This window comes from Erithacus rubecula, assembly GCF_903797595.1.
Source record: "Erithacus rubecula genome assembly, chromosome: 12".
NCBI lineage: Eukaryota > Metazoa > Chordata > Aves > Passeriformes > Muscicapidae > Erithacus > Erithacus rubecula.
Window position 1 is genome coordinate 238287 of NC_136664.1, and position 22323 is coordinate 260609.

At 49.8% G+C, this 22323-nt stretch overlaps 1 protein-coding gene across 9 annotated transcripts in view; it reads right to left on the minus strand.

Moving 5' to 3' along the window:
- Positions 1 to 357: 357 nt before the first annotated feature.
- LOC306806770 (uncharacterized protein) overlaps positions 358 to 22323 on the minus strand; it is a 66782-nt gene continuing 44816 nt past the window's right edge. For 2 of the 9 annotated variants that reach the window (XR_013775553.1, XR_013775554.1), the window contains 2 exons: positions 7824 to 7968; positions 358 to 1778 (listed from right to left, as the gene is read on the minus strand). Coding sequence is in view for 2 of the 9 variants with exons in the window: in XM_079315819.1 (XP_079171945.1) it covers positions 7664 to 7749; positions 7824 to 7968 (231 nt within the window). In the remaining 7 variants the exon portion in view is untranslated. Of the gene's footprint in view, positions 1779 to 7418; positions 7750 to 7823; positions 7969 to 9798; positions 9865 to 12445; positions 12641 to 21572; positions 21715 to 22323 lie in introns of those variants that run through there. The other 7 variants (XR_013775558.1, XR_013775559.1, XR_013775555.1 and 4 more) reach the window with 6 other exon arrangements.

Below are 22323 nucleotides of genomic sequence, written 5' to 3' on the forward strand. Positions count from 1 at the left end.
GATGGGGGGAGACAAAAAACAGAGGGAGTTGGGAAAACGGAAAGGGACTCTGGTGGTGGGGAGCACAGGAAGAACTTCCAAAGGGCAGGAGGACATGGAGGTACAGATATGGAGCAGGAAGAAAGGATCCTTCCCTTCCCTTCCCTTCCCTTCCCTTCCCTTCCCTTCCCTTCCCTTCCCTTCCCTTCCCTTCCCTTCCCTTCCCTTCCCTTCCCTTCCCTTCCCTTCCCTTCCCTTCCCTTCCCTTCCCTTCCCTTCCCTTCCCTTCCCTTCCCTTCCCTTCCCTTCCCTTCCCTTCCCTTCCCTTCCCTTCCCTTCCCTTCCCTTCCCTTTCCCAGTTAACCTTAAGTTTCTGGCCAAAAAGAAAGGAATATTCTAAGACAAAGGATAAAACCCAAGGGATACAAAGATGAGACCATATTGCTGCTGCATAGAAAGCTTCATTAGCCCTGTTGGCATAGCAGTCATGAGAGAAAAAAACCCAAAACAGTAGGAGTGATGTGAAGGGTGTGACTGCCAGGGGAGGATGCATTTGCCATTCCTTGATGTCTTCAAACCCAGCCAAATGCCTGTCTGAAACTTAGTCAGACAAGTTACTGATTTCAGAGTAACGGGGTGAAATTTTCATGACAGCAGCTGCAGGAGGTTAGGCAGCCCAATTCCTTCCTGCTCACCCCGCGAGTCTGCAGGAAGGAAATGCAAAGGAGGACGACAGGAACATGATGCTATTTGTGCTCTTGGATAGGACTTCACACCAGCACTGATTCATCTGGCTGCATCAGCATTCCACAGCATTACTCAGCCCCTCAGGTGGGCAGACACTCAAGGGTAGATCTGTCTGGAAGAGGCCAGGTCTCCTGACCTTATATAATTTCTGATTTTTTTCAGATATTTGACCTGCTGTCCCCAGTCTCCAAAGTATGACACAGCCAGGTGGTCCTAACACTTACTGGGGCTTTGCACCATCTTTCTCACAAGATCTCACTGCAGTCTCAGCTGCTGTAGTTCTGTTCCTCCTCAGGAATTAGGGCTTGGGGCTGTGCTAGAATAAAATCAGATGAAGATGGAGAGATAGATCTGTGGAAACGTTTGTTTAGTGCCCAGGAGCAGCCCAAAAGGCAAACTGACTGTTAACAATTACCAGGAAAATAATGGAGAGCAGATCACAGTTCTGCCAATGAACAGATTCATAGTGAAGGCTGCACTGTGATTTCTATATGCAGTTCTGTCTGCCTCCCTCAAGAAAAAGATTTGGAAGTGTTTCAGAGAAGACCAACAAGGATGATCAAATACAAAGAGGATTTTCCATGTGAGGAAAAAGTGGATAGTCTTTTTAGGCTGGAAAAGAATAGACTGAAGAGGATTATAGTATCAAGTTTAGCAAATAGAGGTTGCCTGCAGTATGATTTCTCATCATTCCTTCAATGTAAGAACCCACAGCACCCCATAAATTAACAGGTAATAACAAAAAACCAAAAAACTGATCTTTTTTTGAATGTCATACTGTGTTTGAGTGCTTCACATAGGGTGTAGTGCACCCCCAAAGCTCATATGCATTCAAAAATAAATTAAACACTTTAATGGGAGAAAAATACCCACTCACATTGATGGAATGCAAGAGCCTGTTTCTGCTTCTGGAGCCCATGAGCTGCGGGTGGCTGAGGCTGGCAGAGTGTTCCGGGAAGCACCAGGGGTCTGTGGCCTCTCCCCCAGCATGGATGCACCAGCCAGACCCCAGGAATCAATCACCAAACTGCACTGTCTTCTCCTGGAACAAGCTACCAGTGGAGAAATAGAAAGCAGGTTTTTTTGTAGCTATACTGAAAGTTCACAGTTGATTTTAAGCCTCTTAGACAGTACAATAGTGACTGCAAGTTCCTGCTGAGGGCAATGGAGCCCAGCCTGTGCCCAGCTGCAGGGGCACCGTGCCGTGCCTGCGTGTGGTGCAGCGTCCCTGCCCACAGCTTCCAGGACTCCCACAGCCTGCCTTCTGCTCCCAGCACAGGGATCTGTGCCTGCAGGAGGTGACAGGCAGGAGACAGCCTCATCTGCAAACCCCACGGAGGGATTAGTGCAGCTGGAGCAGCCCCCGCTGCGCTCTGGCCAGGGTGGGCTGAGGGAGGAGGGGGCTGCTCCTCAGACATGGCTCTCCTGGGTCGTGTGCTTGTAGCAGACACAAACTGCACGTTCTTGTAGTGTAAATCCTAACCTGCTTCTTTTGAAGCACCTGCTGTGGTGCTGCTGTGGTGCTAAGGAATGTCTGCATGATGGAATGCAAGGCTATTCCTTAAGTACTGCAAATTAACTGAGAGCAGCAGTGTTTGTGCTGTGGGACACATCGAGGCCACCGGCTGTTTGCAGTCCTGCAGGTTAGAGCTGCAGGCAGCATGGATGGTGTGGCCAGGGTGGGCAGGATGGACAGGTTAGCCAGTGGCACAGGGCACAGAGCAGCAGCTGACAGAGGCCAGCTGTGTGCTGCTGTTCTGTTATTGCTTCGGGCAGTGTCTGCTTTGTCACACACGTCTGTGCTGGGACACACTGCTCTCAGCAGTGGCCCGGCACTCGCAGATCCTCCATCTTTTTAGCAAGGTTATTTCCCCATCACCATTATTTTTGCATATCTTTTACTGCAAGAAAGAAGAGGCCAGTACTGAGCTGTAGTGAATGCTCAGCCGGCATGGTAACCAGACAAATTGCATATTAGCAGCATGGTTTAAATACCCAGCCTGCTTCCACATGGTGATCAAGAACACAGGGAGTAGAAGGGGCCCCTGCTCCAGTTTGGTAATGCTCCCCTATTTCTGGAGTTTGTTAGCACAATATCAAAATTGCAAACCATAACACTCTCCATTTCTTACTTTCATTTTGAATTAAAGACCTTTTATTGAAGACTCACTTCAAAAACCAGCCAGGCACTTTCTAATATCAAGCAAAATGCCTGAAGAATAAATTGCTCCTATCAGAAATAAAGCATTTTAGTTCTGCCAGAAGCAGAGAGATCTGTGTTTGTAAGTCTCTCCAAAGGCACCTCCATCTTTCCTGTTTTCCTCTCATTTTCTTTTGATGCAGGAAGCCTGCACATTGCTGTGCTGTGATTGGATTCAGCTTTGGAGCAGTGTAATTGTAAATATTCATTGGAATCCAAGCTAGTTTTCCCAAGTCTCTCTTAAAAGCTTTGCAGCTATACAAACAGCCATGGCTCTGCATTAGCCTCACAGCCTGGAGGCTGCCTATTCCTCCCCAGCCCCAAAGCCTGCTCCGTCAGAGGCTGCATGGAGAGAAATCAGCCTTGCCAACCATTTTAATCAATGCTCTATTATTTCCTTTATTCCCTCTTCAATGACTGTGCCGTAGAACTGGCTCTCAGACACAGGTACCCAGTGGGGCTCCTCATTGGTGTCTACACAAATAACATGGCTCACCTTGGCTCACAGCTGCCCTGACTGTCCTGGCCACGTGTTTCAGTGCCTGTCTCTGTGCTGATGATGACAGGGTGTGTGTGAACGGCTCCGAGTCCTGGTACATGGGATACAACATACAGTCTGTGCTGCGTGGTTACAGTCCTGGTACATGGGATACAGCATCTGGTATATGGTACACAATTTGGGGTGTGTGCTATAGGGTATGTGGTACACGGTATGCAGACTGTGCTGTGTGCTATAGGGTATGTGGTACATGGTATAGGGTATGTGGTGCATGGTACACACTCTGTGGTGTGTGCTATGGGGTATTATGCCTGTGACCACCCCTCTCTCTGTGAGCTGTCCATGGCTGCTCTCGTACAGTGGGGCAAGGCAGAGGGCAGCAGACTCCCACAGCCCCTGGGGAGCTGAGGGGAGCTCTGTGCATCAGCCAGGCCCTGCCCTTGCTGTGCCAGCCCTGCACAGCCAAACTGCTGCACGTCCCAAGCAGATGCTGCTCTCCAGGTGGTCTCTGCAGCCATGTCCTGCACAACTCATTTGCAGAGCAGCACATGTGAGAAACTGCACACAGCTATTCTGCCAAGAGGGAAATTGAATGCAAAAGTTTTGATAGCATATCTCCACTCCCATCTCTGCCTCATCCACTCATGTGCTCCCCACCACAGGCGGGGCTCTGGCCAAAGCCTGTGGCACAGCAGCACGTGTAATGCAGATGGCATTGGAGCCTCCATCACCCAGTGACCTCCCGCGGGCTCTGCCTGCTCCTTTCAGTGCTGCAGCCTGGGGCCAGGCAGGGTGCCACTCAAAGGGGAAACACTGGAGGAGACTGCGGGGGGCTCTGGGAAAGGCAGAGCTGCATTACAGGGCAGAGCAGGCATAGATTTAGGAAATGAGTAATGCTGGTGTGAACGTCAAGAGGCTGATAGTCCATGTTCCAGTTCTGAGACAGGGCAAGTACCATGTGCATTGTGACTCTGTCCTTAAAGCTCTCCTGTGAGCAGGATCCTCAGGCCCTGGCAGTCTGCTCTGTAGTCTGTTCTCCTTTGCTCTAGAAAAATGTTTCTAACCCAAATCTTTCCTGATGGAGGGTCTGGCCACTAATTCTTGAGTGTTCCTTCACCAATATGAAGAGCAGATGGCTATTTTCCTCTTTCCAGGAGTTTCTTACATACTGCTGGTGTTGTGATCTCCCTTAATCATGCAGAAGTAAAAACCAAAACCCCAAAACCCCAACAAAACAGCCAGATCATAAATCACAAAAGAAACCCTGTCTAGTAGGACTCCCTGCCACACAGAGCAGTAGCTACGAGAGCAGATGCCCTGTGAAAGTAGATGAAGTAATAAGGCCTTTAACAGGTCCCAGAGTCAAAACAGCTCACAGAGAGAAATTCCTGCTTCTGCAAATCCATATCTCCTGGTGGCAGCCATCAGTGTCCTCTTCACCTCTTTTCCAGCTCAAGGCCAGCTGCCTTCAGAATGTGGTGAAGGAGACACCCCTGGGGCAAGTCCAGCCCCAGCTGAAGGGAAGGAATATGAAAGCACATGGTCACGAGGAAGGGCTGGACACTGAAACTGGCCCAGAGGCAGGAGCAGAAGGAGCCTGTCCCTGGGGCTCCTGTGGGAATCCATCCTCTTCTCCAGACACAACATGCCACCTTTTCCCACCCGTGGTGTGACACTGTGACCCCTCAGTGGCCAGGGGAGGGGGTGTGCCAGTGACACACAGCCTGGAGCCCCCTCAGGGTCTCTGGTGTAAGAACACACTGGTCCTTTTGCTGCACAGCTCTGGTGCAGCTCATGCTATGAGCTGGAGGCACAGTCCTTAGAGCACTGTTCCTCAGTGCTCCTGCCTGGATGATTTATCCAGGTCATGGTCAGGACAACTGGCTAACTGAGGTTAACAGCTTTCTCAGTTTCATTTCAAAAAGATGTTAGCATGGGGGCTGTATTAAAGGATGATATGCCAAATCCTAGTTCATTTTCTAGGAGAGCTCACGACTGGGGGGGACCAAGCTGATAAGCAGGGCTGTGCTGCCAGTCTTTCTGCAAGGGGCAGGAGCATAACTCATGCTCCCAGTGCTAAATTACACCTGGCACTGCTTGCACAGGCTGCCTGCTGCAGGGATCCAGGACCACCAACCTTGGGAGGCCCAGGGCCCCACAACAGGAAATGCAGCAGCAGCTGGGGCTGGCTTAGAAAAATAGATTGGAGTCCTATCTGGAAGCAGGATGTTGGGAAGAAAATATGGCAAAGATCTGTAAGATCAGAAGTGTCATAGGAAGGTGATTAAGGAGTGACTGTCGTGGCCTTTGCCAATAAAATGGTGGAATTTGTCAGGGGACAGGTTCAAAACAAACCAAAAGAGGTGGCTTCTTATCCAAGCATGGCCAAGCAGGGGAACTCACTGCTACAGGACCTTGCAGAAGCTGGATAAGATCTGAGTTACTAAATTAGTTTGACAAGTTGTGGATGGAAGTTCTTCCAGGGCTGTTAAACACTAAGTCTCCCCTTTGGGCTCAGGAAGCCCCTTCACCATAGAAGTGGGTGAGCATCTGGGTGAGTTTTACGAGCTTCCCCTGTTCTTCCCAGGGGAGAAGAACTCTTTCTTAGGCAAGGCTGTAAGGTGCTGCTGGACACAGAGCCAGGTGGAACACTGTTCTGCCACAGAATGGTGTTATATTTTTATATAACAAGGTTTGGTGCTCAGTACTTTAACTGGGAGTTTATTTGGGTTTGTAAGACAAAGTTAGGAGCTGTTTTGTCTGCCACTTTCACACTGAAAGCAACAGCAAGGCTCAGCTGAATTCAGTATCAAGGGGTGGAGAGGGGAGGGGAAGGGAAGGGAAGGGAAGGGAAGGGAAGGGAAGGGAAGGGAAGGGAAGGGAAGGGAAGGGAAGGGAAGGGAAGGGAAGGGAAGGGAAGGGAAGGGAAGGGAAGGGAAGGGAAGGGAAGGGAAGGGAAGGGAAGGGAAGGGAAGGGAAGGGAAGATGCAGAGTGTTACTGCCGTGCTGTCCTTGCACAAATCAACACACAGTCATCCATATGCATGTTCAGAACAAAACAAAGGCACATGCTGACCCTCTCCTGCATTCATCCATCTGCCACCATCCACAAACACAGACAAAGGCACACGCATCCTGCTCCCACCTTCACTGTGGGCAGTCAGAATGTGGGCTTGCCACAAGCAGCTCAGCCCACATGCTGGGCTGGCTCCTCACACACAGAACAATGGATGATGTGGGAGTAAATTAAACATCTTGCAACTTCCCTTCAAATGCAATAACTGCAATCAGTGCATTGTGTTCATATATATTGCAATGTATGTATTGTTAGATATATGAACATATTCATAGGAATATATTTTTCATCACCATATGAAATGAAACAAAATGCCTCCACTAATAAGGGGGACACTTCTCCCAACCCTATTTTAAATGCTGCCCTCTGAGCTGCTGCTTATACAAATCAGAGGTGTTGAACTCATCCTGTCATCCAATATGCTCTACCTGGTGCTCTAATGTCAAAAGTACCTGGTTTATTCTACCAGAACCCCAAGCATATTTCACTAGCAAGTTGTTAAAATAGAGACATTTTTTTAATGGCTTATGTGGTGCTGAAGGGGATGACAAGTGGATACCAGGTTAAGCAAGTAATGCTGCAGTGGGCAGCAGCAGGAGCTCCCCAGGTTTGCAGGACCAGCTCTCCTCACCCCTGCTGTCATGTGGATCCCAGTGAAACCTTGTGGCTGGAGTCCCCAGAGGAGTGCTGGTGCCTGAGAGATGTCAGGGAGTGATGTGCTGTCCCAAGCCAGGCTCACACAGAGCGAGGGGAGCACACTGAGCAAAGCTCTGGCTTCTGCAGCTTCTGAAATGAGGGGTTGGTGGGCAGGGCAGGCAGAGCCAGCACGGGTGCACTGGCACAGGCTGCCCCACTGGCCTCCAGCAAGCGAGGGTGCCCAGGAGCAAGCTGAGGGCTGCATCCAGCAGCGTGGCTGAACAGCTCTGAGCAATCCCAATCCCAGGCTCACAGCATGTAAACATCACCACTGTCCAGGACAGCTCTGTCCTGAGGCAGTGTCTTTGTGGCCATCCTCTTGTTGTGTCTCCAAGGTCAGCAGCAGCAGCAACACCCACAAGATCTGTGCATGACAGCCATCATCCCCCCAGCAGCTGCAATCCCACCCCCCATTTACAGCCTGCAGAGCTGAAGCATCTCCCTGCTGCCTTCCACCTTCCCCTCCTCACTGGGAGGTGACAGACTCAACTCTCACATCTTCAGCCCTGCTTATACTGCCATGTAAACAAGAGCAGCAGATTATCATTATTGCTGTGAATGCATCAAATAAAGTTCCCTTCTCAGCCTGAGCTGACCAGCTAGAGTGGACTGGTATCTTCTCCTACCTGCTCCAAGCTCCCTTCTGTAGCTGGTGGCTGGCCCCCAGGTCCTGGCTGAGCTGCTGTTCTGGCTGCATTTCTGCTCCAAGTCTGCCTGCCTCTCCCTCTGCTTGGTCTGCAGTTGATAGATCCTCTGCTCTTGAGCATCCAGCTATTGACCCGCCCAGGGAAAGAAAGAAAAAATGGAAAAAAAATCAATTAATACTAAACGGCTTAACAAAACCCCGAACAGCACAGACCTGATGCTGCTGGGGGTGGGGATTGGCAGGAGGAGACACCCCCCCCCACACATTAGCAGCAAAAATCTGATGTTGTGGGGACAGGAAGCCAATATGGTAGGTGTGATTTGACATGCCTGCCTGCAGCAGGCACGTCCAGCTCGGGCAGAGACTGCTGGCTGGGGCACGGCTCTGCTGGCCAAGGCTGCCAGAGTCCCGTGGTGAGGGAAGCAAAGAGCAGCTGAGCAACACCAAAATTATTCTAAGCAGTAACCAAACAGCCAGCTGCTGCTGCAGCTGCGTTGCTCTGTAGGCACTGTCCTGTCTGCTGTCCTTGGAGCAGAGCAGAAGGGGCTCAGGTGCCCCCCAGCCCGTCCATCTCCCTCCCGTTCTGCCTGGACTGGAGCAGCTCTAAGGCTCAGAGTGTTCACTTCTTGGTGTCCCAGCTCCAAAGTGTTTGCACAGGGAAGAATAATGAATGTCAACCAAGGAGTGTTTGCACAGCAAGGCTCGAGTGCTGACCCCTGCACAGACCCCCTGCACTCTCCTCACTGCCTTGGCCAGTTACTCCCCAGGGATGCTGCTCATCCTCCTATGATGGGCACTGCATGGCTCCTGCCCTGCTAAGGACAGGGGGGCAAGAGAAAATGCTGGCCACACAGATTAGCAGTTGGTGTGCTTGGTGGTTTAAATTCAGCAGAACTGCTCTGCATTGCTGGCTGGGGATTGTGCCATGCCCTGCCATAACAAAGGGTCCTGGTTGCAGGTGGGAGCAGCACCCTGCTTCTGCTGCTCACATACACCTGGAAGCAGCCCTGTGTCCTGGAGAAAGAGGTCAAAAGAGGTCACCAGAGCTTCTTGCAAGCCCTGCCTGGCACCAGCACCTCAGGCAGGCCCTGCTGCAGGGGAGCTGTCCCCAGAGCAGGGCTTCTCCCTCTGGGCATGTGTCCATCTGTCCTTCCAGTGCTGCCAGTGCCCTTGGAGCCCTGGGCCCACTTGTGCTCCACACTGCTGCCAGGAGCAGCTGATGCTGCCAGCAGCACTGCCAACATCCAGCAACAGAGGGGCCTCATCCATGCTCACTGACTTGCTGAACCTACAGAGGATTTTGGTATTAATTAATGCTAACTGATTAGTAAAACGTATTTATTGAAGACTGTCACCCATCTGTCAACATTCAATAAATATACTAATAATCAATTTGCATGTAATTAACATGAGATCGTGTTCATGTCTGCATTAAAGATGTGTTTCAGCACACACAGGCAGTGCTCAGCCCGTGTGGAGGGGCTGAGTGTTGTGCCAGGTCCTTGGTGTAAGGGTGAGCATCCACCAGCAGCAGGAGACTGGATAGATCCCAAACCATCTCACAAAGCTTTGTGGAAAGGGATAATGAGAGATACATTAGGGGTGGAGAGGAGCTGATGTCTCCCCATCACCCCCTCCCCCAGCTGCCAGGCGGGTGGGTGGGTTTGGGGGCAGAGTGATTCCTGGGCTCCCAGTGCAGCTCCCTGGCAGCTCTCAGGAGTGCCTCTGGCAGCAGCACATGTCCTCTGGACCCATGGGCAGCCCTGCCTGCTCCAGCCTCCCTCCCTCCATGCCACTCAGACGAGCCCACCTCTCTCCTGTCCAGCACAGCCTTGTGCTTGCAGCAGAAAGAAGGGGGCATGTTTAGGGTGAGCATCTCCCACCCCCACCCCTTCTCCTCTCATTTAAGTGGAATCAATTGTGCCATTTCTGCTTTGCTTTTCAAAAGCAATTACTTTCATGTCATTTTTACAGACATGCAGGGAGAGCTGAGAGTGAGGGTTGATTGTGCCCCCTCCCCTCCCCACGTGTGGCTGCCGCAGTGGTGGTGAAGTATTAAATTAAATGAGGTATCTATGGAGCGGGATGGTTTCAGGTCAGAGGCGCTGAGCAAAGCTCTGTGCTGCACTGCTCCTGTATATGTAAATGGATATATTAAAACCACTGATGTCAACTTGCAGCACTCATCTCTTCTGCTCTCGGGTGATCAAAGCTGATTGCAGAGGCAATTACTGCTAAGGAAAAGAAAATCACGGCCTCCTGCTCATCCCTGAGCTACTGGAGTTTAATTGCTCAGTGTAGCTGAAGCTGCCTCTCCATCCCCCTGGTATGCACACACATGTGGGAGCACTGCATGCCCAGGCACACAGGGATGGGCATTTTTGGGGATGGGTGGGGACGAGCACATGGAGCAGGGGAAGACCACAACATGAAAAATAATGATGCTTAAAAATGAATTAGACCACTAGAGCAGGCAGGGCTGTATCTTAGCAAGCTGCTGGATCGATAGCACAGGGAAACAGGGCAGCATAAATACATGGCTGTGAGACAGCCCCTCCTGCTCTGTGGTCTCTGGGCCAGGATTTACAGTAAGACTGTTCAGCCTTTTACAGGATGTGGCTAATCAGACTCCCAAATTCTGGTGACACAGGTAAGAATCATGACCCCTGTTTTACAGCTGAGTCACTTGGAGGGGAAGCTGTGCTGAGGAGTCCCACTCCTCACCCTGCTCTTGCTGGGCTGTTTCACGTGGGGTTCTGCCAGTGCACCATGGAGGCAGAGGACACCTTTTAGGCAGGGAACTCTGCAAACACAACACCTGGCCAAGGTGCCACACACCTGCCCGGCTGTGCCACGGGGTCACCTCAGTGCTGGTCAGGCTTTGTGGGGTCTGACCTGTTCTGAAGCAGGGCTGAGCACAAAGGCATCAGATCTGCCACTGCCAAGTTACAGAGGGGCCCTAGAGGGTGGGGAGGGGGCAAACAGAAGCAAACAAAAGAAGGAAGGCACAGCTGGTACCACTCCCACAGGGCAGGACAGACCCCAAGGATGGGGGTCTGCTCTTACCCAGTTCTCTCTTTCCTCCAGCCTTGGCCAGGACGAGCTCCTGTGGAACCATCCTCACCTGGGGAATAGGAGAGACCCAGAGAAACCCAGGTGCTGCAGTGCAGAGCCAGAGCAGCCTCCAGCAGCAATTCCCACAAAGGCAGAGGGACAAAAACGCCTAATGGTGAGAACAGTTCTACCATCCACAGCTGCATGTGGGCATGATGACTCTGGCCCCCAACAGAAGGTGTTTACAAAATTATAAGTGCTAAGTTACTTGTTCTTCTGAATTTTTGATCCTTGAGGGTTTTGCTTTTGTGATTTTCTCCTGAAGTGAAGTGAAAATGTTGTTTTTTTTTTTAATTGCAACCAAAGCCTGGGACTGTGTTCTTCCTGCTTGATTTTACAACAGGAGCTTCATAAAATCAACAGAAAATCAGGAAACCCAGAAATGAGCCTTGTGATGTGCTGCTGGCCCCTGCCCATGGGTGGGCTCTGCCACGTGGCCTCCTCCCTGCCCTGTGAATCCAGATTTTCAACTCAAGGATGCAATTCCTGTTTTTATGAGCTGCCTGTCTCTTTTTGTTCAGCTGAGAGTGCTTGCAGCCCTTCCCCCACCTCCTTTTCCAGCGCTGCTCTGGTTTTATTCAATTCAACACTTGAGGGAACTGCAGATGAAATGTCTCTGAATCTAAATTGCCAGCCATAGATCTAAGAGCCCTTTCCCTCTCCCCTCCCCAGGCTCCCCTCAGACAAAGCCCCAGCACATTGTCTGTGCAGGATGGCAGGCGTGGGGAGCTCAGCCCTCTGCCTCACCTGCTGCAGGTGAGGCACAGCACTGGGCCCTGCCCTGCCAGCCCTGCCGTGGGGAAAATGCTGCAGGGAAGCCTGAATTCCTTTCCATAGGGAAAACCCTCCACCTTAGAGCATAGACAAATAGTCAAAGGGAAAAATAAGGCAAAGAGAAAGGAGGAGTCAAAGCTGGGAATTGCACAGAGCAATTAAGAGCCCGAAGGAGTCTGCACACAGGGAACAGGCTCCTGGGCAGTCCTGGGGAGCAGCTCCCCCACAGAGCTGGGATTCATGGCATTGTCTTTATGCTGGGGAAATTAAATTATTCTTGTCCTTTGGCTGCAGAGAAAAATAATAAAATATTATCAGAATATTACTGAAAGAATAAACATTTTTTTTTCTGAGTGTAGGGACAGAAAGTGAAGCATTAAGTGTAATGAGAAATTAAATACTTCTCTGGTCTCTAAAGTCTGGTAATACTGAAACCTAAAGAGAACTGCTTAAAGATATCAACTTTGAAAAATCAGTATTATTCTATGGAAAAGACCAGTTAGTGTGTTAATCCACAACTGCAAATAACTGGTGCCCATTTCCACTCAGATAATAAAAAACACAACTGGCCTCTGTCCATGGTCATTCAGTCCCATTCACTCCTCATACACAGATGGTGTGGAAAATTCCCTCCCAATGGAAGGAGAAGTTGAGAACAAAACAAATAAAAGGAGTATAAAAATAAACATACCAAGAGGCACCATGCTGACTGCATTATAGATTTTCATATTTAATTAAAAGAAAATCTGCCTTTGGGTATCTGTTAGGAGAACAGAATCCTGCTGTAGGATTGGTGGCCTGTCCAGGGTCTGGAACAGTGCAGGTTTCCACAGAAATCTGCCTCATTATTTGCAGTGAGAGCTTCCTCATCACAAGAGGTTTTCTGCTGTGGATATGGCATTTTTACACCTGTCATGGGGAATAATCAGACAGCCTGGCTTGGTTTGAAGCACTGGAAAGGAGACTGCTGGGAAAATGTGTGTTTTCACACAGTGTGTGTGTGAAAAGGAGCAGAAAAAAGATCCTATGGCACCAGGACACAGAGCTGGCAGAGCTCTGGATTGCATCAGTGGAACAGTCAGGCTTTTCTGATGAAACAAGAAATCTGCAACTAGGCAGCTCAGATAATGCAAACCTTCCCTGCCTGACATTGCTGTGTCCTGATTTGCACAAATGTGCAAATGTGTTCCTCCCACCAGGCATCTCCCCTGACTGCTGGGGAACATCCCTGCCTGGCTGGGCAACATCCCTGGGCAGCTCTGAAGGGACAAGCACAGGCTCTGGGTTGGAGCAAGGGATCTGTGCAGTTCCTGTGAGCATCACATGGATGCTGAGGAAGGGGAAGCAGAAGCTGTAAAATGACTACACTCATCATTAACAGGCACATGCTCTCTCCAGAGTGAGGAGAAGCCCAGAAAAAAAAAGAGATGAATGCTGGACTGAATAGGCAGAGGAGCACAGACAAACACAGGAGTAAGCAAAGACAGTAAAACTTTAGAAGCTTATTCTGAGATCCTGATGGCTACAAGGCTGTTACTGCCAAGCTGCAAACCAGAGCAGTTTCTGATGCAAGATCATTGACACAGAAATCAGCCCAGCTGCTCAGTGTCTGGGTAAAGGACAGCACCAAAAAGGGCTGCACACACAGCTGGTGTTCAGCTCTAGCAGTGCCATGAGAAGTCCTGATGGTCACAACTGTGCCTGCACTGCAGCAACTCTGAGCACCTGCCTGCTCCCACTGACACCACAGCTGCAGGCAATTCTGGAAATACTGAATAACAACCAAGAACTTCACTGGAAAAACCCTCAGGGAAATTCTTGAGATTTCTTGGAGACACAAATTCCCCAAGGAAATCCCTGAGATGCAAATATAAGAACATGGTACACGTGGCTGTGTGTTCACTGGAGACCAAGGACATGTGAAGAAAACCAAAAAACACCCATAGGTGAAGACTGTGGCTCTTGAAGCTGCTGCCAATGACTCAGTGGTTGCTTTAGGGACAGCTGAGGCACGTCTGTGAATACTGAGAGCCCCATCATCTCTGGAAAAAGAAATGCTTACAAACACTGTAAGAGAAACCTTTTCTGTGAAGATGTTGCAGGCATGATGCAGAGCCCCACTTCACCCATTTTCATGGCTGGGGTTTAGCAAGGCAGCAAACCTCAGCTCCAGTCTCCTTTGCAGGCTGTGGAGCCCCCACGGCACCCCAGACACCCCAAATTCTGCCCCCTGATGAAAACAGCTCTTCTGCAGGGACAGGGACTCCCAGCACCACACTTCAAGGTCAGATGGGAAAGAATCACACAGCTAAAAGGAAAAGACAGGAGGAACTCCCAAACCTCACTGTACAACTGTACTAGTGCTGTCAGAATAAAAGTCAGAGCCCAATCCTGCTGCCTCAGAGCCTCCCCTTGGCAGGGGCTCGGCACTGACATTTCCCAGGGGCTGCCCGTTGCAGGGAGAGACTGCAGCAGCACCAAATCTGCAGCAGCAATGGAAACCTGTCGTGCTGCAGAGCAACAAGGTCACAGGTATGTGCAAGAGCCCTCAGAAAGGCAAAGGCTCTCGAGATATTGCAGAGGGAAGCTCAGAATTGCTCTCAGTTCATTAGGCTTTGCCTGAGGGGTTTCCTTCCAATATTAACTACAAACAAGCTTAAGGTTTTGTGCATGCAATGCAGAAAGGTGAAGGGGAAGGTTTACCAAAAGCCATTTGTAAATATGCTAAGGCAATTCATATCTGTTTTTAAAACTCATCAAATATCCCGTGTGCTAAGTCACCTTAAACGAGAACGTTGAAAAAGATCTGTCAATACAACAGCATCTTTCTCTGCATAGAAATTGTACAGTGCTGGCAAAGAGCCTGTGCATAAATTACACATGGCAGAACACACAGTGCAATTTCCTTCCCTCCAGGCACCCTCACTCTCCCTGCAGCCCGCCTGCTCCTCCGAGCTTTGTGACCCCGTGAGATGAGCTCTCGCTGTTTTTTCCTCGTTACATTCTGATATTTCAAAGCGTGGCCTGCTTCTCACTCCCATCTCCCTGCTTCACATTATTAATGAATTGGAAAGCAGACATCATTAGTTTTTGGAGACCATTTCTTTTAAAATTTACAGAACCCTTCATCCGAATCCCCAGAGCCAGTCTGCTGTTCTCATCTTGGAATCTTATTAGCATCATATCTCCTGGATCCTGCCATGCAAACTGCATTGCTATGCACTTTCCAGCACTTGACCCTTTTGCGGACGGAATTAATTTTCTCTTTGAAGCCGGAGCAGCATGCTGTTGTGCTTGTTAAAGGAATAAAACTCATGGTGGAGAGAGGAAACAAGCAGAGGTTATTCTCAGTTAAATATAGGCCGCAATGAGTTTTATATAGGCAGGCTGAGAGAGATTGGCCAAAAGAAATAATAGATTGATGACGCTTTATTACCAGAAGCATTTCCCAAAATAGCAGGCAAATAAACTGATGGATGATACTCACTGGGAATTTCTGGGTTTATAGCTTCTCCTGTTCAGCAGCATCACCTTTCTTTGCAACAGTCTGAATCTGCCACCTGTTTCTGTATCCAAAATATCCCACTAGACTTCTGGTGAATTATTGGAGACTTTTGGTGGAATTAATGTTAAAAATGCAAAGAAACAGAATTTGCTCCCTGCTCCAGGCAATGGAAAGGTGCTCAAGCTCCCTAAGAGGTGCCTAAATTAAATCCCTGGTACAAAGAGGTCTTTCTCTAAAACACTGCAATATCTGGCACCCCAAGAACATCTGTGTCATTGCTACTATTCCCTTTAAAGGCACAACATCCCTAAGACATGAAGTAAACTAGAACTAGAAAATGTAAAGTGTTTGTTACTCAGTTTGGGCCATTTCCTATTGCACAGGACTCCTGGAACTGAAAAATGTCCCTCCCTCATCTGCAGTGTTTTTACAGAGTTGCTTCTGCTGTCTGGTTTTAGCAACAATTCTTGCTAGGACTACTGTAGAGGAAATTCCTTAGATGAAGGCTTCATCCTTTCCAACAACTCATCAGGAATATGTTAATAAAAACTGCAGAAGTTTAAGTAACTTCTTGCAAAAAATACAAAGCCAAAGAGCCCAGAATAGCAGAGCAAGGCTTGCACCTTCACTTCCAGTGAAGTGGGCTCAGGAACTGGAGTGGGTCTTGCATGGTTCACACAGCTGGCAGTGGGGTGGGTCATCAGGTCAAATCCAGAGCTGATTGCATTGCTCTTTTCTCACAGCTGGTCCAAGTGAAAGGAGGAGAGAGGAATCCAGCTCATCCCAATCACACAAGGAAGCCACAACCCTGGAGCTCTATTCATGTCATGGAGTCTAAAGGAAGAGGCAAAGCTGCTGAGCCAGGCAGGACTGGGAGCATTTCATTCCTCTCTGCACAGCCTGCCCTGTCCATCAGCCCAGAGGGCAGCCCTGGAGATGGTCTTTGCTGGGATCATTTAGATCACAAACAGCCAGATCTTGACAGCACCACGCAGGCACTTCTTGCAACTCTGCAGAGCCATGTCAGAGGCACACCCAGCACCCCAAGCACCCCTCCCTCCCCTCCTAGCTTGCCATGATGTGTAACGTTGGGAAAGAAAGGATCCCAGGCACAGGTACCTCAGGCAGTGGAGAACAGTGCCTCACGGTCTGCAGCAAGCCCAAATGTATTCTCCAGGCTACTGCCTTGTCCTTGAACTGTCCTCCAAAGAACAAGAGAACTGGAGAGCTGGTACCCTCTCCTTTCTCCTTGTTTCCTCTTCACCTTGTGCACACGTGGCAGGGGTGCAGGACTCATCAGGCAAACGGTGCTAGAGCAGCAGCATGAGTGCCAGAGACAGGCTGGCAAGAGCCCATGAGCAGCACAGTGGATGATCTATAGCCAAAGCCATGGGCAAGTGCTAGCCATTAGTCTGGGCGCTGGTAATGCACTCCCCGAGTCCATTACTCACCAATCCATCAGCAGCCTGCTGCAGACACAGGGATTCCAGCACTCCTAAATCTGTGCAGCGATGGCTGGCAGCCTGCTCTACATGCCCTAGGTTACAAGGGCATGGAAGAAGACAATTCATTTTATGTCATAGCCACTATTTCTTCTGCTCCTTTTCTGTGTGTACTTAAGAAATGGACCTTCTATTATCTGCAGATTGATAGCCAAGAGAATGCTCTGGTGTCTCTGACCACATTTACTACTGAGAAAGCTTTCAAAGGACACAGTTCTCATTAGGTGGGCTGAGGATGGAAACATGCACAAGTGCAGATGGAATTTCTTAATTTACAAACAGTAAATTAAGGGCTTACAGTAGAAATGTTTTAGAAAAACCCTACAATTACAAGACACTGTTGAAACACTGGATATGATAGAATCAAGGTTGCCAATATAATCTGGGATCTTCTGCATAAGCATTTGCTATGGGCTCTGATCCCACACTATCCTGTAGTTATTAATTCACACCTGCACAGAAAAGGCATCAGTCAGTTGTGACTATCACACCTCAGTGTGTGGCTCCAGCTCCAACCTGCATTTAGTGCCCACTTTTCAAACCTCTCACAGAACTTTGCTATTAATCTGCTTGTGGAATTTCTATTACATTCACCACTCTCAGTTCTCCAGGGCCAGTCCCTAATCTCAACAACCCTGCAAGAAAAAAGTTTTATCATCTGCACTTTCCAAGACCCAAACAGAGACAGAGAGAGACTCAAGCACAAGACTTGTCCTCTACTTTTAGGTGTTTGGTTCAAGGTGTCTAGTTCTAATTTGTGAAGCACTTAACAAATCTACAGCACTTCATATGTTTCAAGCAACACTGTGAGTGCTCATCAGTTCCACAAATAAATGCATTCCTGTTCTGGCTGTGGAAGACAAGGAGTTACCTGCAAGGACCCACTGCCTGCAGTACCACAACAGCCACAACAACCCCACAGTGTCTGTCCCTGAAGGCAGCTCTGAAGCCTCTGCTTGGCATGCACCAGCACCTCCAGCTTCCACAACAGCAGGGTGAGGAATTCCTCACCTGAAAACCATGCTTGGCACCTGCTGATCCATTTCCAGGGCAGGACCTGTGCACGCAGCAGGTCACCAAAGAACAGGCACCCACACCTGAGGCTGGCTGAATCACACCAGCAAGGCAGGTTCTGTAGTTTGGGAACGTAGGTCAAGAAATGGCAAGCAGCCAAAAAGAGAATATTCCCATAGAAAACGTCAATACTACTTTTATGTAAAAATATGAGTCAATATTTACACGTAAATTAAACACAGGAACTTCACACGTTGCTGTATAAATAGGAAATTTATTTGAATACCTGGTTCTAGGCACCTTTTTAACTTTCCCTTGCCACAGCCAAAGTCTGTCATGATGCTCACACCAAACCCTCCCCCTTACCATCCTGACCCTGTTTTGCCCATCCACAGCTGCCTCAATGTCTGTTTTAACTTTGCATTCAGGAGTCTGAGCATAAATAGGAAATGCCACTCATGTCCAACACAGGTGGATTCGTGTTGCAGTAAGCGCCCGAAATGTCTCATTTCATGCATTTTGAACACCAGGATTTGTAATTCAAAACCACTGATGTGTTTTGGTTTGTTTCCCTCTTTGGGAGCCAGTCTGGCCCTAGAAGAACACAGGCAGCCTGAAGCATGAGGTGTGGCCAGTGCAACCCCCCAGAGCTCCCACTCCCTGCCCTGGCCAGAACCAGGACTGGGAAATGGAAGAAGGAATGACAAATGGAAAAACCATGCAAAGAGAAGGATATGAGCCTGGCAGAACTAAAATCAAAGCTTTGTCATCCCAAGGTACATCACCACCCCAAAGAAGGAGGAAGAGGCACACAGTGATGAAATGGGAGCAGTAGGAATTCATTTGCCTTGGAGGCATCCCGACACACAAGCTCACACAGGCACAGAGGAAACCTCACTCTGCTATTCCTGCAGGGAACCCTCACCCTCAGGCTAACCCTAAAGCAAGCATTAACCTACTTATTGTGCCCTGGGGCAGTTTGCAGGGTGAGGAAGCTGCCTGTTTGGGAGGAGGGGGAGCAGACCTCAGTACAATACCTGAGTACAAAATCCTATGGTCACCTGAGAGCAGCAACGTGAACTTCTCTTCATTTTGGCAGAGCTGTGCTAAGGCAGGGCACCCTCCTGTCCTTGTTTTGAGCTATCTCCTTCCATGAATAGACAAAGTGTAACTTCACTAAGACAGAAGCATCACCATTTTAGGAGCCCTTTTCTGGGGCAGTTTTGGAACCTTCAGCTTCTTCCTTCTGCCAGTAGAGCTCTCTGACTGAGCAGTGAGGGCCAGGCTAAGTCACCTGTGCCAGGTCTGTTCTGCTCATCTCATGGGATGGCAGAGGGACAAGGGGTGTGACCACCCTGCTCATAAAGCCCTCCCAAATCTCAGCTGCTCTCAGAGAGCCAAGCACCACCTGCCCAAGTGGGGAAGTGCCAGGACCTCCCTTCTCTGGTTGTGTGGTCAGGAGGTTTGAGCACTCTCTGTCCCTTAAGATTTATCCTGCATCACCCGTTTCTCTGGCTCACCAGCAGACCCCAAAAAGCTGCTGTTATCCTGGATCTTCAGGGTCAAGCAGCAGTGCTTCCACTGCAGTGTGCAATGACAGCAGCAGGAGACACTGGTGCAGTTTTTAGCACAGGTTATCATGGTGCTACCTTTGGGACACACACATTGGGTACTGGAGCAGAAAGTTCCAGTCTGGGTCTAGGGACAGCACAGTGACAGCAGCAAAAACAAAAGAACCCAAAATAAACAGAATCACTGAGCTGACAGAGTGAGTGGGCACCACTAGGTTGGGCAGAAGATGAGCAAGGGTGACAGAGGGTGTGGAGAGCAGGAGGCACCAGCTGGCAGTGGCTGCTGAGTGACCACGGGGAGGGTCTGCAGCAGCTCTGCTGCTCTTTGCTGCAGCCTGTCACCTGTGCTGTGACAGCTGCAGCCAGCAATGTTCCTCTGCCTCACACCTTGGAATACACAGGAAAGGAACGCATGGCTCTAAGGAACAGAAACACCACATCTCTCCAGCTAGGAGCCTAATCCTACAAAATCTGCTCCTTCAGTTACTGAAGAAAAGTCTAAGTGGCTGAATTTCACTGTGCCAAGATGATTAACCATGTAATTTCCAACCAGGGCCATCTTTACAAACACAGATCAGCTGAAGTGAGCACTGTAAAGAGAGTTCCAGAGCCACAAACAGGCCTGTCTGATGCTCAGGAACTTAACATCAGGATGAATCTTAACAAATCCTGATTTCCACCTGGGAACCCAGCAGCCTGTCCTGTTTTGCTGTCCACACAGCACCACTTTGTCCCCTAAGTCTGAAGCACCCTGACAAAATCTACCTGTAGCATCTTTGATGCTTTTGAGTAATTGTTTTGATACAGAGTTGTGCTGTATTGCCTCATCTCACTGAATCTTTGCCTCCATCGAGCCCAGGACCAGTGGTCTGGCTGCAATCCTGCCACCTTAATTTTATCTACGCCAGGAACAAGGGAGCTGCCCATTTACACATGATTGTTTTAATTTTACTTATTTTCTCTATCCTGCAAGTCATCAGCTTGCTTCTTTTTAAAGGCTGCAGTAAGCTTTAATCTACTTAGCTGGGATTAATTAGAGATTTGTTAAAGATTTAAAGATTTTACACATTTGCTTAAAACTGTTTTTATCTATACCCATCAGGCCAAAAGCCCCATGCAAGCAAGCTGTTCCTAATGCTGGGCACATCCATCAGGCGTGCCAAGGCAGGTGATGTGAATGGCTGGTGCTTTTTGCTGGCACACTGGTGCCCTCGTGGACCTGCTCAGACACTGCTTAGAGTCTGTCAGGACATCACCCTGATGTGATGGGAGGGACAGAGCTGCCAGCTCTGAATGTGGGTCATTGCACTGGTATCAGCAGCTGCCACTGCCACGGGGCTGGGCATGGATGGAGTGGGAGAGTGGGATTGTCCACCCAGCCAAGGCTGGCATTGCCTGATGGTTCCTGCCTTACCCAGGGAGTGGGAAGGAAACTGCAGCTCCTGGGGGTTCTCTGTAACTGTACCCTACTGCTCCAAACTGGTACTGGAAGAATGGAGGCAGGCAGTGGAGTGGCAAAGCTAAACCCTTGCTGGAAATGATAACAGGTAATGCCAGCGGGCACGAGGCTGGACGTGGCGTGGGGCAGGCAGCAGCCCTGAGCAGCAGCAAGCAGAGGCTGCTGCAGTCTGGCTGTGCTGCTGCCTCTCCTCTCTCTGCTGTGTCACACAGACTATGTGCTGGTTTGCCTTGCACCTGATGTGGAGGGTCTCTTCATATTCCCACACCAGAAATCTCCAGTCACAGGGAAAAAAGCACAGTCTGTGAACTCAGTGCCTTCTCCTGGGGACGCTCAGTGTGACTCTCACTGTCACAGCCTGTACCTGTGTCCACTAAACAAACCATTCACACAGCCCCGGTATTTGAAACCTATGGAAAGTGTGAGATTCTTCACTTTGGAGGCATCTAACACCAAAAGTGATTTAGAACCAGGGAGATAAACATTTGGGTTTTACAACTGAAGCGCAGACTCTCAGAACAGCCAATCACACTTTCTTGCCCAAAAGCCCTTTTGGGGACTTCCTGGAGCTGAGGAAGGCTGAGGCTGAGCTGCCCAGCTGCTGCCCAGAGCGGCAGCCTGTGACCCACACAGCTTTCCAGGGCCTTGCACGTTATTATTTATCCTCTCCCTGTGCACACAGCTCACAACGGTGCTTGCCCAGGTGCAAGAGCCCAATGCACTCTCGGCGCTCCCCAGATCACCAGACATGCAAAGAAGAGGGAGAAGAGAATAGAAAATGTCTTAATACCTGTCCTGAATGTCGGGATATTCCAGAGACCTTCCCCGTGCTGGCCCCGAGTGCCGTGGCGCTGGACAGGAGCCTCGGGGTCCGTCCTGCCCGAGCCCGCAGCTGTCCCGCGGTCCCGGGGCTCGCATCCAGCAGGGACAGGGACAGGACAGAGCAGAGCACAGCAGAGCAGAGCAGAGCAGAGCAGCGGCGATCCCGCAGTGAGAGGCTCCGAGCGGCTCCTCAGTGCCGTGAGCTCCGTACCTGGGGACGCGGGGCTCTGTGCCCGCCCGCAGCCCGGGACACGGCTGAGCCACCTGCGGGACCGCCCGGCCGTGCAGCCCCTGCCCGAGCCCTGCATCCCAGCCCTGCATCCCCTGCTCGAGGGGAGCAGGTGGGAGCTTGGTACCGGGAGAAATGGCAAATAAATAAAGCAAGAGGGCAGAGTGGGAAGGGGGGCTCAGCTCTCCTTCCCGGACTCCAGCAGACTTTGCAAAGCCGAGCTGGACCCTCCTGGCAGGGCAGCCGGCAGCTGCCTTCCCACGCCGCAGTTTTTATAAATTCTGGGAAACACTTTTAGACAGACAGTGGCACTCATAAATTATACAACTCATTTGCATATTCCAGTCATGAGACATTATGCAAATGTGACCTGATTTGCATAATGGATTCCTCTTGTCGCTTCACTTGCTTCATGCTCTTAAAAAACAAAATGAAATAAAATGAAAGCGCAGGAAGGTGAAAGCATCAAGTTCCCAGCGCTGCTGCGCCT